Here is a 14,757-nt window from a genome sequence, read left to right on the forward strand (position 1 = left end):
TGCACATCTCTTACCTTAATGTCAGGCTGTACTATCATACATCCCTGAAAAGCTGGAAAACAGAATGTGTGCATTTTTAGTGACAACACTGAGCAGATATATGCCATTGGTGGAACTGAGCAAAATCATTTACTGTAGGTATGGTAACATTTCAAAAATAAAACAAGAACACAAAGTCCTCTAGGGTCCTCTTCCCACTTGTTCCTGTGTTCGATCTGCACTTCGTTGTACGTCACTCTGGATAAGAGAATCTGCTAAATTCTTTGTAATGTAATGTAAAAAGTAATAAGAAGTAAAACAATGTGCACGTCTTGGTGACATATTGATAGATGCATACTTATCCATGAAATTACTTACCCAGGACAAAATATACACAAAGCTGTATACACACTAGCCACAACCGTATACAGTATGCACTATGACTGCACACATGCACAGATGTAGGCACCTTCTTCAGGTATATTCTTTTACAAATACATACACACATGAGTAAAATCATTTAAGCTGCTGACCAGAGAAGAGCCCAAAGAACAATTTTTCCAACCTGCGTATTATTTTCCGTAACTTCTGTGGGTTCTAGTAGTATTTTATGCACCTGAATGCACCTTATTGAAGATGTTTATTTCTCCATGTCACTAGCTTCACAATGCCATCTTTGAGGCATATCCATAAATAGGTTAAATTCATATAAACCTCTAATTTGGAAGTGAAAGTTTAAATTTCATATTCTGTTGCATGCCATTACTACTTTCAGAATTGACACAACTTATAATTATTCTACCTATTTTGAGTAATCAGCCATTGCAATAGATTTAGGATTTGGATGTTAGCTTCTAAAAGCGAGCCACATCCCACTGTAAATATGCCTGTGCACAGAATAGGCATGTAAATTGAAATAGCATGCAACAGAATATGTTTACCTTTAACTTCATTAAATACATTTGAACTTTCACATTAGTTTTCACTTCCAAATACGAGGTTTAGATAAACTGGACTTCAGGTAAACTGAAACTATATCTTGATATGCCCCACAGATGCCGATGTCAAGCTGGTGACACGGATTTAAAAAAAATCTCCACTGTGAAAAATGAAAAAATACTAGAAAAATAACACCCAGGTTGAAAAAGAAAATGGAGAATGCCCTTTAAGTAGGATAAGCGAAATATAATAAGCCACTTCAACAGATTTCTCCACAATCAAAAGGCACCAACAAAAACAGCAGTAATCACTCCCCGATATCCCAGAGTGCCCTTTGTGCCCGATGTCAACTGGCTGGGGGATGTAGAACCTGTGATGGGACACAAGCCACCGGCCACTTGAGGGGTACAATGAACACTCGACCAAACGGTCAACTCTGCCCATTTTCAGTCCCATGCAAGCAGGGACACAAGGAGTTCTGACGAGGGGCTTTCCCCCCCGCTGAGAGCACTTCCCTCTCTCGGGCCGAACTGGGCTTGAGCTGGGCAGAGCTGAACGATTGCGTCGTCAGTGGTGCGCTCAGCCCTGATTGGTTGATTGACTCACAGCAAGTGGGTCAGCAGTGAAAGCAGCGACGCTGTTCCTCATCTCGTTCTCACTGCCGCGCAGCGGGATTAGGGACACGTTACCCAACCTGGCGTCCAGGGCCACAGTCCGGCTCGTCCGCATCTTTATGGTCTCTGCCGGCCACACGCTGCCCTCGTGCTGGGAGAGGGAGAGCCAGAGACCGTCATTCACACGGGAACCCGTTTGTGTACAGGGGGGGGGGGGAAACAGGAAGTCCACTTACCTGGATGCTCAGAAAGGTGGCAAACCACTCCCTCATCTCGCTCTGCGTGTCACAGCACAGGTACCTGCGGAGAGAGATGAAGACACGTGAACACGCGTTAACAGCGCGCACACGCAACATGTAATGGCATAGACAGTAAACCTGTAGAACAGCCAGATTGACGAGGATGCGTTCATTACATCGTTGCAGGTCAAAACAAGTGTGGCTGTTCCCCGTGTCACACACTCACACGCACACAAGCACCATGGCCACGACATCGACAATCCTGCCCCTCACAGAGTTCACGGTACAGCCCAAGCTCTGCAAATAACGCAGAGCCCTCACTGTTCACACAGACAGAAAGGTTTCCTTTCATCATGTTTGGTTTCATGAGGGAAGAGGCAAAACGGGCGGGAACAGCAATGTACTAACTGAGGGGTGAGGTCCCAGCAGGACATTTCATTAGAGTCCAGAGCCGGCAGTAGCCACATCTGGGAGAGGCTCAATTTCTGCTTTTCAGATAAAAACTTTTTTCTGGAATATCGATTTTCACATGCGATCGAGGCTGAGAGCTCAGTCTTCTCAGCTACTCATTAGACATCCCTGAGAGCTGTCCGTGCACACCCTGTGAGTGTGTGTCTGTGTCTGTGTCTGTGTGTGTGTGTGTGTGTGTGTGTGAAACCCTGTGTGTCTGTGAAACCATGCACGTTGTGTATAAACCATTTCTGTGCAGACTATGGTTTAAGTGGGCAAGTGTGTGTCAGCTTGTGCCTGTGTGTGTGTGTGTGTGTGTGTGTGTGTGTGTGTGTGGGTCATGCGTGTGTATGCATGTGTCCACATGCATGCATGTGTGTGTGCGCATGTTTGTGTGTGTGTGTGTGTGTGTATTTACTGAGTTTTCACTGTCTACAGTGTAAACTTTTGGTCATGACTAATGACTCCAGCCTTCTGCTGCAAGGTGAAGGCCAGTTACAAGAATTCTGTCAGACTGAAATCTAATCTACACCGATCATTACGGAAGGCAACCATTTACAGGACTGAAGCTTCCTCTCAGTAATGCAGAGAGCTGGAGGGACTGTTCCCCACACCTCTCCTCAGGATTTAAGGGACAGAAGCACAGACAGAGCCAGGCAGTACCGACAAACCAGAAATAAAACAGAATAAAATTTTAAAAAATAAAAAAACACACAGTGCACAGGTGTGCGCTACCGGGGTGAAAGCGAAGGCTCTGCAGTGTCTTTGATCTGTCACCCGCCACCTCAGTGGAATTGAAAACGGATAGCTGTGGCCACACCACGAGGTGCAGCGGGGTCCCCCGCTGTCACTACACGGCCCGAGCCACCACCGATCGGCAGCTTCGCACCTGCACCCCTCCCCTCCGGTCCCCCGACGCCAGATGAGCCTCGGTTCTCTCTCTCCTCCAGCCTACTCTCTTCACCCGGTGTCTACAGGAGAAAGTGCTCCAGACAAGTGCAGTTGTTGATGAAAGTGTGCACCGTGAGGGACAGAGGCTGGTGTTTACTGGAGCACGGGAGGGAGGTGGTGACAGGGCGGCCTGTAGCGTAGTGATTAAGGTAAATGACTGGGACCCGCAAGGTAGGTGGTTCTAATCCCGGTGTAGCCACAATAAGATCCGCACTTGAGCAAGGCCCTTAACCCTGCATTGCTCCAGCGGAGGATTGTCTCCTGCTTAGTCTAATCAACTGTACGTCGCTCTGGATAAGAACGTCTGCCAAATGCCATTAATGTAATGTAATATAATGGACCGGCAACAGAGATGCATCTTCAGACTGCTGCCTTGCTGCGATCAGCCATTCAGCAGAAGCCGATAAACCGTTTTCAGGGGCTGCAACCTTTTCTCAGGGCCTCTGACTCACCAATCCCATAATGCACGCAACTGTACGAACCAAAATCTTTCCGCTGAGGGGGCTACACAGCAAACAGGCCTCTCGGTATTTCAGAGAAACCACAGTCTCGATGTATGAATACTAAGCCACCCCCAGACACAGATGTATACATCAGGACTTCCTGCCCAATGACGTTGTTTTTCAAAATGCCTGACCAATGGTGTAGCCAGAGGTCTCTCAGCACAGAAATTCAGTGAAGTGCAGTTGTCAGTGCACATCAGCGACTAAAGAGATTCCACACGTCTGTGTCGTTCGACTCACGCCTGTGTGAAACGGAGTCTGCTTCCCGCAAATAATGAGCATGAAAGGCGCTACACACTGCTCTGCTGGCAACTGAATGATTATGCAAAACTGAATGATGCATCTCATTCCCACAAATAGGAGTAATAACCATCTGTATATTTACAGTCTGTACAAATTATGTTTTATCAGGGTGCCTAATTCTACTGATACAGAAAGGCATCTGTGAATTTGGACAGACATAGAGAAGCCTGGCCTGTATTCATTACCTGGAACTCATCATGAGCACAAGCCATGAGATGAAAGCACTTCAACACTTTCCTCTGTCCTGAGTAGTCCTTACTAAATGATTAATAGCAAGTCAGCCACCTGATATCAGCTGCCAGGTTTATGACCATTGTGCACGCATGAAGAATAGACGATAAAACACGTGGGACTCGTGGGAGGATGAAGTAGCTTCTTTATTTTCCTATGGCATTAACAAGGCACCTCTGATGGCTCTATGAAAACAAAATGTCTCCCTGGGGTAAGCGCACAGTGAGACTGAGCTTTTCCCCAAAGACATGCTCGTTCAGGGGGTTTCCATCTCTCGGTCACAGCCCCGCCCTTCCTCCTCCAGAGAATCCCCCATTCGTTCATCATCGTCCGTGACAGGGCCGGCTCTTCCTGGGGGCTTCCTGGCTTCTCCCCCCCCCGTGCTCCCTCTCCGAAGCCCTGGCTGGAACTCTGCCACTTCCTGTCCGCATTGCACACATCACTCAAATACCACCCGCCAAACTCCGCCCTGACCTATTCTCCCCGCTTCAGCGTCACTGTCAGCGCAACCCCCCCACAGAGTGAGTGCTGGCCACCCTCCAGGGATGGGGGGTAGAGAGACGCGGCATCACGACGGAGAGGAAAACAATGTCCGTGCGTACGGGGGGGGGGGGGGAGGAAAGTGTATGCTTCAGGTGGCAATGACCTTTAAATTCCTCTGTGGTTGTTAGGCAAGAGCTACCGTGTGTGATGGCGTGCCACTTTCTCAAAAGATATTGGGGAACTTTCCCATCATGGGGAGGTCACAGTTCTCGTCACAAAAATTAAAACAAGCCACTGCACAAAGATTGCAGGTGCCTTGAGGTCACCTCCGTCTGGAAGTGGCTGAGTCATTAACATCACATGAGCACCACACTCCTGTAATTACCTGGCAACATCAGCAGGCAGTCGATCTGAAGCTCAAAGCACTCACACATAAATATGTAAAATGGCCTCCAAGTGATCGTAAGCGGTGCATCATTTACTGAAGTACTTATGAAAGCATATAGATGTTAATGCAGCAAAAATGCGACTCAAGGTACAACAGTGTAGTGGTTTGAGAATAGAACATTAAACAGACTGCATGTTCAAGACTCGGGCGGACCTTAACTCTTTACAACCCCGACCAAACCAAACTGCTTCAGTGATTAGGGTGAGCATATATTACATGTCAAAAAAAGGGTTGAAAATAACATTATGGCATTATGAAAATAACACTAGGATATTTATTTGTTTTTGATAAAGTCTACTGGATGATTAAATGTAGATTAAAGTGGGGCGACATGGCTCAGGCTGTAAGAGCAGTTGTCTGGCAGTCGGAGGGTTGCCGGTTCGATCCCCCGCCCGGGCTGTGTCGAAGTGTCCCTGAGCAAGACACCTAACCCCCAAATGCTCCTGACGAGCTGGTCGGCGCCTTGCATGGCAGCCAATTGCCGTTGGTGTGTGAGTGTGTGAGTGTGTGTATGAATGGGTGAATGAGAAGCATCAATTGCACAGCGCTTTGGATAAAGGCGCTATATAAATGCCAACAATTTACCATTATAAATCTAATTAGGAACAGTATAGATATTTCCGGGAAAAGAAAGCCAGGGAAAAATCTAGCCGGCTTGTTAGTGACTGTCCATCTGAATCAATCAGTATGCAAAACTACTGTCACCAATCCGTTAACCAAATAATTAAAGAGCTTCCCTCCCTGCCAAAACATCCAAGAAATAATTTAAAAGCTCACCATTGCTGCCTCTCGTGCTTTTCAGGTTTCTCATTTTCATAAATCACAGTCAGCCCCCAGCTAAAAAAGGAAAAACAGCATCATTAACACAGTAGAATGCCCCCCCCCCCCTCAAAAACTCAGAAAATGATCAGCATGAGCCACTATTTAACTGCACACGTTAAGCTATTGTTCACTTTGAGAGGTTAATGATGTGCAATTAAGGCAAAATATAAATTGCCCATAAATCTCTCGTCTATAATGGTTGATTAGTGTGTGTCGCTATCACAGGTTTGTAAGGGAGACTGGATCTATAGGTCTATAACATACAGCATAAAAATGGAACATCCATATTGCATTGCACTATGTTGCCCTCTAGTGCCAGTCTTCCTAATTTTACAGACAAGCATAAAAACGTGGCCATCAGATAGACAGCAAAACCTTTATGGCACACAATCCCCAGTCAGTGATGGTACAGAAGACCACTGAAGCCTGTCTTTGGGGCTCATAACATGCCCACAGGTTTTCATTCCTCCCAAGCTTTTCACAAATTCATTCAGTTCACACATCTTCACACCCTGTAAGCATAAATCTTTCTTGCGAGACTAGTGTTATAGAGAGCTGGAGAATCATGGCACAGTTTCAGAAGTGGTGCCCGGCCTGTTGCAGACCAGGGTAGCAGGATCAGTAGACCCTTAGAGAGCATATTGTATCAGAGTAGCCCTGCAGATGCTATGGCCCATGAGAACCACATTTATGGCCAAGGGTACCAAGGTCAAGGAGGCCTGAGACACTGGGACTCTCAGGGAAAAGAACAGAACCCTGTTCTAGTCGCACACTAAAGGCGGGTCGTGTTTCCTCACCATGTGGGCGGACGCAGCCTCTTCTTGATGCCCTGGTAGACCCTCAGGCACTTGACTGGCCACTCCTTCTCTGGCCTGTTGCTCTGTGGGAACAGTGGAGAGGAGAGTCCTGAACCAAATCAACCTGTGCTGTTTCCTCAGCCCGGACCAGGGCTCCATTAATATCTCCAGTCAGGTACCGCACAAGTCTCAGGAAAAGAGGCTGTTCAATGCAAAGTCCATTTCATGTTCAGTTTCTCTCCACATCTATGAGAAAACCCTGTCCCTGTCATTTTAAATAACAGTTTCTTATTGTAACCGCATTATCCCTGACAAAAATCAAATGATAATTAAATTGGCCCTTTATCGTTTCATTTTCATGTTTTCGTGGCACATGGGTGACATAAATCAAATGAAATGCCATTGCTCCCATTTGCATTATCATTTTCATTTTCATGTGGTCAAAAACCAGCAAAAATATTATTGATAATGCATTCCCTCCTTCGTATTTTCATTTTCAAAGTCTGTCAATCAAACTGTGTAAGAAGTTGGTGTGGTAGACATTCCAGTTCAGTGTCATGGCTGTATCTGTGAAAAAAGCGACCAGCGCTAAATGCCAAATTACGTTAAAATCATTAACTTTGTTAGCTAGCAATATTTAGTGGGAGGCATTATTTGTTGTCCACTGTGATTTCGGTGCCGTGTATAGTCTGTGGTTAGCAGCCTTTTAGTGAACCACGGAATGTGGGTAGGCCTGAAGCCTAGCTACTGTAGCCCATAAAACCGGTTAGTAGAACCCCTGCCTTTGGTCGCTCGATGTCTGAAAGAAAATAAGCCAAGCAGTAGTACTTTACAAAATGATATTTGACCAACACGGCCAGTTAGCTAGTACTACATATGTTAAAGTTCCCAAGATCCACTCAACATTGCTAATGCATTTTCATTGTTTTACATACATGGAATGAAAAGGAAATGTAATTTTTGGCATCAAATTTTTTGCTTCCATACATGGGTACATATATCTGGGAAATGACACTATTGTATTCTCTGTTCAGTCAGTTCAGTCAGGTTATAAACACAGCTCAAGGTGTAAGCGATATACAATAGCCTAAAAGGGTACACTCACTATCAATAAAAGCAGGGTCAATAATGACAGACTTCCTGTTTTCTCATCAGTTTCATTCTAAACATCCTGGCCCAGACACCCACACATGGTAAAAGGTAAATGGTTGGCATTTATATAGCGCCTTTATCCAAAGCGCTGTACAATTGATGCTTCTCATTCACCCATTCATACACACACTCACACACCAACGGCGATTGGCTGCCATGCAAGGCGCCGACCAGCTTGTCAGGAGCATTTGGGGGTTAGGTGTCTTGCTCAGGGACACTTCGACACAGCCCGGGCGGGGGATTGAACCGGCAACCCTCCGACTACCAGACGACTGCTCTTACTGCCAGAGCCATGTCGCCCCACACACTGATAAGCCCACACATCGAAGGCTTATCAGAGGACAAGAATGCTACATCTCATGACTGTCCTCCAATTAGGCTGGAAGTGAATGGCATGTTGAAGGAGAAAACGTCCTCATCCATCAGAAAAGAAGGATCCAGAACACACCAGAGAGCCTCAAACCAAGAAAGACAACACCCCGTCACCTTCACCCTTCCCAACAGCACCCTCACCAAGCGTGTACTCACACACAGTAGCTCAGGAGTCTGCAGCTTTTGAAGACTCTGCGTGTAAGACAATTTGAGGTCATTACTACTCTGAAGAATCCCGGGGGCACAAACACCTCTTTAATGGTCAGCAGGCCCCAGGCTCATCAAGGATATATGACATCAGGTCCAAGAGCTTCACTGCAACCATCCTAATCGCCTTCAGTGCCTGTAACACCCTACCCTCCCCCCAAAAAAATAATCTGTGGCCATTTCAGCCTCTTACCCGCACTTCCTTGTAGAGCCTGAGGGAGGTGCTGGTGAGGATGAAGTAGCGGTCGTGGAAGCTGCCGGTGTTGAGGCCCAGGCCAAGCAGGTTCCTGCCTTCACGGAACTTCATCATGCCATGCTTGGAGACGTCCACTTTGCTGGCTGTGGGAAGATGGACCGGGTCAAGCTCAATCATGGCCAACATGCTGAAAATGCACTTTCATTTAAAGGCTACAAACAAGTCATTGGATCGTAATCGATACGCATGATTGACGTTGACAAGTTGGCAGAGCCGTAAGCGTTTCACTGTTGTGAAGCAGGCCATCCACATGTTCCCCAGACGTGGTTTTGTAGCAGGAAAGTGCGACACAGGATTGAAAAACCTTAGTGCTCGGACAAATAACCCTGCTTCGCCCACAGATATTGATCCTTGGGTCTGAGTAACAGGCCTCTGTGCCCTTCACATAATGTGTCAGACCTCCATTAAAAAGTTGGCTCGGTTTAGTGCTGTGTCTATGTGAGAGATAGACTGTGTGTGTGTGTATGCGTGTGAGTGTGTGTGCCCGTGCTCGATCTTCACTTACCCAGATATACGAGCATGGCCTCCATGGAGAAGTGCTTCCTCACCACCAGGTAGCTGTCTGTGCCCAGCGAGTGAAGGATCGGCAGGACCTTTTCCTGGTAGTGCAGGGGGCGTTCTGAGAGCAAACATAACAGAACCACCAGCCTTCCATTAAACTGCTCTCTCTTATGCAGCCTCCGTACCAAGACGTCTTAAGTTTCTTCTGTCTTACGCTCATCACACCGGACCTACCCGTTTCTTCCTTCTCGTTCACCTCGAAGCAGCACCAGTAATCTTTCTCTCGGAAGGAGATTTTCCGTCGGTCCAGAATCTCGAAGGCGAGCTCTGCTGCAGTCATGGTAGCAGGGATCTGAGGCCCGAGAAAAAAAAAGCCCTCAGGATGTGCCACACACACACCACCGCAGCTGAAAAAATTCAGTGTCTGCGGGGTCTGGAACTGCCCTACGCAAGTTAAACTTTCACTCACAAAGAAACAAGGTGAAAACATCCAGAGTTAAACAATTGTTCAATTTGGCGTTGATATGACTGTATGCTTCTGGAGTAACGGTAAACACAAGGGATCTGCAATGACAACAGCCAATTGAATTTTCAAGTGAATTCCCACTAAGAACCTGAATGTTTGTAAATAATATTATCTTGTCCAATAATACAAATAGTTCAGAAATATAAGATGAATGCTAGAATTCAATAAAGTGACTCACAGGTTATTACTAAGAAATGCTTTTTGGTCACAGGGAAGAGAAAAGGGTCAAAGTATGGAATGATAGTAACCTTCACATGCTGCTCAGCTGTTTCCCTCTTCTCCTCCAGGTACACAGTACAAATGAAGTCTCCTGAGCTGGTGGACTATGGACAAGACATCGCATTATCACCTACTGCGTTCACACAATCCCTCAACACAAAGTTTAAAAGTGTATGATATTACATTACATAAACTGGATAAAAGAGACCCATCAAAATGTGAATTTTTCCACTCACCGGGACTTTGGGGTTCTGGTTCTCCCGCACCCTAATGATGAATGTAATCTCATCCAGCTGCGTTTTCAACTGCTGTTCATTCACCTGGAGGAAGCACAGAGAAACATCCATCTAGCATGCAATTCCATTTGAAAAACACAGGGGATAACTCTTTTAGTCATCTTTCTGTAAAACTGTCACTGGATGTTTGTTTCTCACACTTCTCAGCCATGGTGAGCATTTGAGTTGCTAGTGGTGAAGTGGTGTTTGTGGTGAAAACTCACATTAAAGATGGCCACATAGTGTTCGATCAGCTCTTCGATGACTCGGCCAGCATTGTAGTCCTTGCCATCTGTCTGGAAGAGGGTGGGGCCAAAAACGATGGCCAGGTTGTGCAGGTTCATCTGGTTCATGTCCGCAAACCGCTGGACACTACCACAAGCCAAAAAAAAGCAAAAAGTATGTTCAGGCAACTGAGCCAAGAGGATTTCCTGGGTCACACAGTCCCATGCAGGAGAATATGAGGTGCAGTAACTGAGAATAATGAACGTAGAGGAGAAGAAAAGCAATGCAAAGAGAGGAGAGCATACAGGAGAAAAGAAAGAGGAGACGGAATCATGGTCCAGAGAGAGGAGAGAGGGAGGGAGAACTTACCAGTAGAGGTGATTAACAAGGGTTCGTAGAGTGGACTTGTTGACCCTGGGCAGGCTACTGAACAGGAACTGGTACTGTGCTATCTTCTTGCTCTCCTCCCCGAGAGCTGTGAGGAATACAAATGGTGGCGTTACTCTCCGTGGGAAAAAGGAGACGTGGAAGAGCAGATCTTTGCCTGCCCTTACCTGTTGTTTTGAGCCAGAGGGGCGTGGCCTGGGAGGTGAAAATGCCCTCCTCCACATCTCTGAAGAAGCGCTTCAGCACATTCGATACGTCGTCCACCTGGTGTTCCCCTTCCCTGAGCCTCATGCTACGCGCGTCCTGACGGAAGTTCTCCAGCAGGGCGGCGATCTTGGAGTTCACGCCACTCTTCCGGTAGATCCCTTCAGATGTCAGGCCTAAAGTACACACATATTAATAAATACACACACATACTAGAGAGGATTAACAGCTATGTTCCAGCACTTTTTGCCTCCATTTCGAACCACTGCTATTCATTTCAATGGTTATTAACAGCCACTGATTATCAGCTACCTTCAAGAGCGCAATCAGATTAGATTAGTGAGAAACTCAGAGGGTCTTAAGGGTCAGACAATTTAACCTCTTTTTTTCACCACATGACCACTGAATTCTGTCACACACTCAGCAATGCAGACAACTAGAGCTGAACAATTCCTAAAAGTTAGCCTTGTATTCCAATATAACTTTAGTATCAGGTTATGTCCGTAGTTCCTTACAGAACAGCATTTTAGTTCCTAGAGGATCGGTAACAGGTAAACTTTATTGTTATTTTTATAGTATCAGATCACACTGAAAGAAGTCCCTACAGAGCATCAGTTCCTGATGTGTTTTTGTTTTAATTGCAACAGAATATCAGTCCTATATTCTGCTGACCTAGTGGCTGAAGTGACAGGGTAAGAGCTGGTTAAGAGCTAAATTGTTGCGCAGACAGGAAGCACATGATCCTCTGAGTGAACAGAGCAGCCCTGTTGCAAGAAAATTGTTTCATTAGATGCTGAATGCCAATACACTTTAGAAATATTTCTCCAGACGCTATTTCAGGTCATTCCTCTAATCACATGAGTTAAATTTGGTCCCGCACGGAAGAAAATAAACACGGCATGATCAAATTTAAATTTAAATTTTCTTTTTTCCCTCTCAGAACTGATTAGCCGTAATATATCCTCATTGGCAGCTGTTTGTGGTGCATATAATTTATTTGGTGAGAAAAAAGCGTGACAAAACAAGCAATTATCAGTCATCAGGGAATGTACCCCACGTCTTTCGCTACATTCATTAAATTGTTCTTATTTTCTAAATTGTTCTTATTTTCTGACACATTTTACACCTAGTGAAAGGTGTCAGACAGGTGTCAGTAGAAAGCGAAGCAGTGCGCGTAGGCATGCGGTTGGTGTTGCGCACAGCTCCTTACCGCACTGTGTGATGTAGTCGATGCAGCGGTCCACTATGACGGGAACGTCCGACTCTGTCAACTGCTGCTGGGACAGCGTGTCTCCCGAGCTCCCAGCCGCACGCTCGATGGCTGCCGACCAGCCCAGGAAGTCCAGCTTTCGCTCACCCTCAATGTACAAGGTCCTGTCAGCGTAGATGGGAGTTGTTGGCAACCCGGCACACATCTCCCCCTCCCACTGATCTGACCACTGACTCGGTCCTTAAGACATACCCCTGGACATGGTACCGGATACCACATCACATTACGATAGCCCAAATTTTCATTCCTCATTACAGCTATTATTGCTAAGAAATGGTCCCTAAATCAGTTGTCCTAGTGACTACCTCCACCCTGATCCATCTACCATAATCAAATAATTAACCCCATCCTTTCATCTTCTTTATGCAATCAACCAACACTTCCGTCTTCACTGAACAATTATCCCTTCACATCTCTCATCACTGAATAATCACTCCTTCCACAATATCTCATCACCAAACAGGTACAAATACACCTACAATCACCCCAATTACAATCCTTCCTGATTGAACAATCCCACCCACGAATCGATTACATGTATCTCTCAAACGCTTCATAGTGCAATCACCTAGGTCTCACACCATTGTGCACGGACCAATCCACATTTACCCTGATCCCAGTGGACACCCAACCCCTGCCATACATATCAGTGGCCTCTCCCACAGTGACTAATGAAGGGGCTTCTTATCTCTCATCTCATCTTGATTACTGTCCTCCCTGACAAGAAAGTCTCCCACATCCTCCATTACTGTGTCCCTCAGTAAAAAAGTAATAGTATACAACACAAGATTGTTTCATTGTTAAACACCAACATTTTTGGAAATGTACCTTTTTTCGGACTTTTTCCATGTTAGCAAAACGTGTTAGCTTAGCATAAAGACTTGAAGCCCATAGGAGTCAGTAGCCTAAATCCTTCAAAGTGAAGAAATACACCTTCCAGAAACTCCATGTGTATTTGAACTACTTTCAGAAGGTGAGTGGATCACTGTACTCAACCAATTCTGCACGTGAATTTCAAATATACATGATACATTCTGTAAATAAGACAGCTTCAAGGTGTAAGGTGTATTTCTTAACTTTGAAGGAGGTAGGCTTCCGACTCCTATGGGCTTCAAGTCCTTATGCTAAGATAACATGTTACGCTAACATGGCAAATGAGCCAGTGAATGCATAAAAACAGAAATGAAATCAAACAAAAATGAAATCAAAACAAACAAGAAGCTACGTTCCCAAAACGTTCGTGTTTTCCTTTAAGTAAAAGGTACTAAAAGCGCAACTCACCTTCCTCTTTCTACCAAAACAAGTACTTCATTTTCCTGTTGGATGTGTTTTGCTGTGGGAAGAAAAACAGCTTTGCTCTTAACCTTTACATTAATTCATTCACACATGCCATAAACGTATAAAATATGTACTTATCGCGTAATTATCTACTCTACAGAAGTGACAGATGGATCATAAATAAATGTAGTCCATCCTGGCATAATTCCATTGGCTCCATCAAACATTGGACTGCTTTACCGTAATGATGCTATAAAGTAATTAGTGGTGATAATGCCTTTTTACATTCTGCTTCGAAGTGTTATCTCAAATGCTGGCACTAAAAGCAAAGATATTTGAAGCCAGAAGGTGAACATAGCAGGTCCAGTACAGGAGACCCCCACTGGTCCCGACCCCATCCCTCTCAGCTCTTCACACTGATACCCCTTCAGCCACTCAGCAATGTGAAATGATTTTAGCATCATATAGACATATCCTCCTCCACCCTGATATCCCTCACCTTCCTTTTCAACTTGATATGTCAGTCTCAGTCTCCTCCTCGCCCATATCCCTCATTACCCCCCTCCCTCACCCCGGCACCCCAATATCCCTCTCCACTCCTTCCCAATGTTCCTCTTCACTCCTTTCCAATATCCTCCATCCCTCCATCCCAATATCCCTCTCTACTCCATCCCACTATCCATCATCCCTCCACCCGGATATCCCGCCTCCCTCCACTCTGCCATCCCTCGATGCCCTCCCTGACACGCTGCACTCACAGAGCTCATGCAGCTTGCGCAGGTGAATGGCCTCCTCCGCCTCGCTGTCCTCGAAGCAGGCGTGCAGCGTGGAGCCCACCAGGGCAAACCAGCCCACCCGCGGGCTCTGCAGATTCAGCCCGTCCTTGTACCGCAGCCGGCCCACCCGCTCAAAGTCCCGGTTCAGCAGGTCCTCAGCGTTGGCTGGGATGAACGACTGTTTCGGGGAGAGAGATGTTAACAGAGTGCTTAGCAAAGGAACAGGAAGGCAGTAGAGTGCACATAATGATGGTAGCTCATCATTGGGAAGCTATCTATTACATCAACAAAAACAGAAACAAACTTCCTCTGATCACACTGAAACAAGGAGCACTGTATCGCTAACATGG

General features: G+C 45.9%; 1 protein-coding gene across 10 annotated transcripts in view; it reads right to left on the minus strand.

The window, feature by feature from the left end:
• LOC133107625 (arf-GAP with Rho-GAP domain, ANK repeat and PH domain-containing protein 1-like) overlaps positions 1–14,757 on the minus strand; it is a 64,616-nt gene that overhangs the window by 906 nt on the left and 48,953 nt on the right. For 7 of the 10 annotated variants that reach the window (XR_009704597.1, XR_009704596.1, XR_009704598.1 and 4 more), the window contains 16 exons: positions 14,390–14,585; positions 13,635–13,686; positions 12,294–12,457; positions 11,047–11,259; positions 10,862–10,967; positions 10,492–10,639; positions 10,229–10,312; positions 10,022–10,096; positions 9,482–9,599; positions 9,252–9,365; positions 8,684–8,829; positions 8,440–8,475; positions 6,760–6,842; positions 5,918–5,977; positions 1,769–1,832; positions 15–1,683 (listed from right to left, as the gene is read on the minus strand). Coding sequence is in view for 2 of the 10 variants with exons in the window: in XM_061216640.1 (XP_061072624.1) it covers positions 35–52; positions 1,525–1,683; positions 1,769–1,832; positions 5,918–5,977; positions 6,760–6,842; positions 8,440–8,475; positions 8,684–8,829; positions 9,252–9,365; positions 9,482–9,599; positions 10,022–10,096; positions 10,229–10,312; positions 10,492–10,639; positions 10,862–10,967; positions 11,047–11,259; positions 12,294–12,457; positions 13,635–13,686; positions 14,390–14,585 (1,836 nt within the window). In the remaining 8 variants the exon portion in view is untranslated. The remainder of the gene's footprint in view (positions 1–14; positions 1,684–1,768; positions 1,833–5,917; positions 5,978–6,759; positions 6,843–8,439; positions 8,476–8,683; positions 8,830–9,251; positions 9,366–9,481; positions 9,600–10,021; positions 10,097–10,228; positions 10,313–10,491; positions 10,640–10,861; positions 10,968–11,046; positions 11,260–12,293; positions 12,458–13,634; positions 13,687–14,389; positions 14,586–14,757) is intronic. The other 3 variants (XM_061216641.1, XM_061216640.1, XR_009704599.1) reach the window with 3 other exon arrangements.

This window comes from Conger conger, chromosome 13, assembly GCF_963514075.1.
Source record: "Conger conger chromosome 13, fConCon1.1, whole genome shotgun sequence".
NCBI lineage: Eukaryota > Metazoa > Chordata > Actinopteri > Anguilliformes > Congridae > Conger > Conger conger.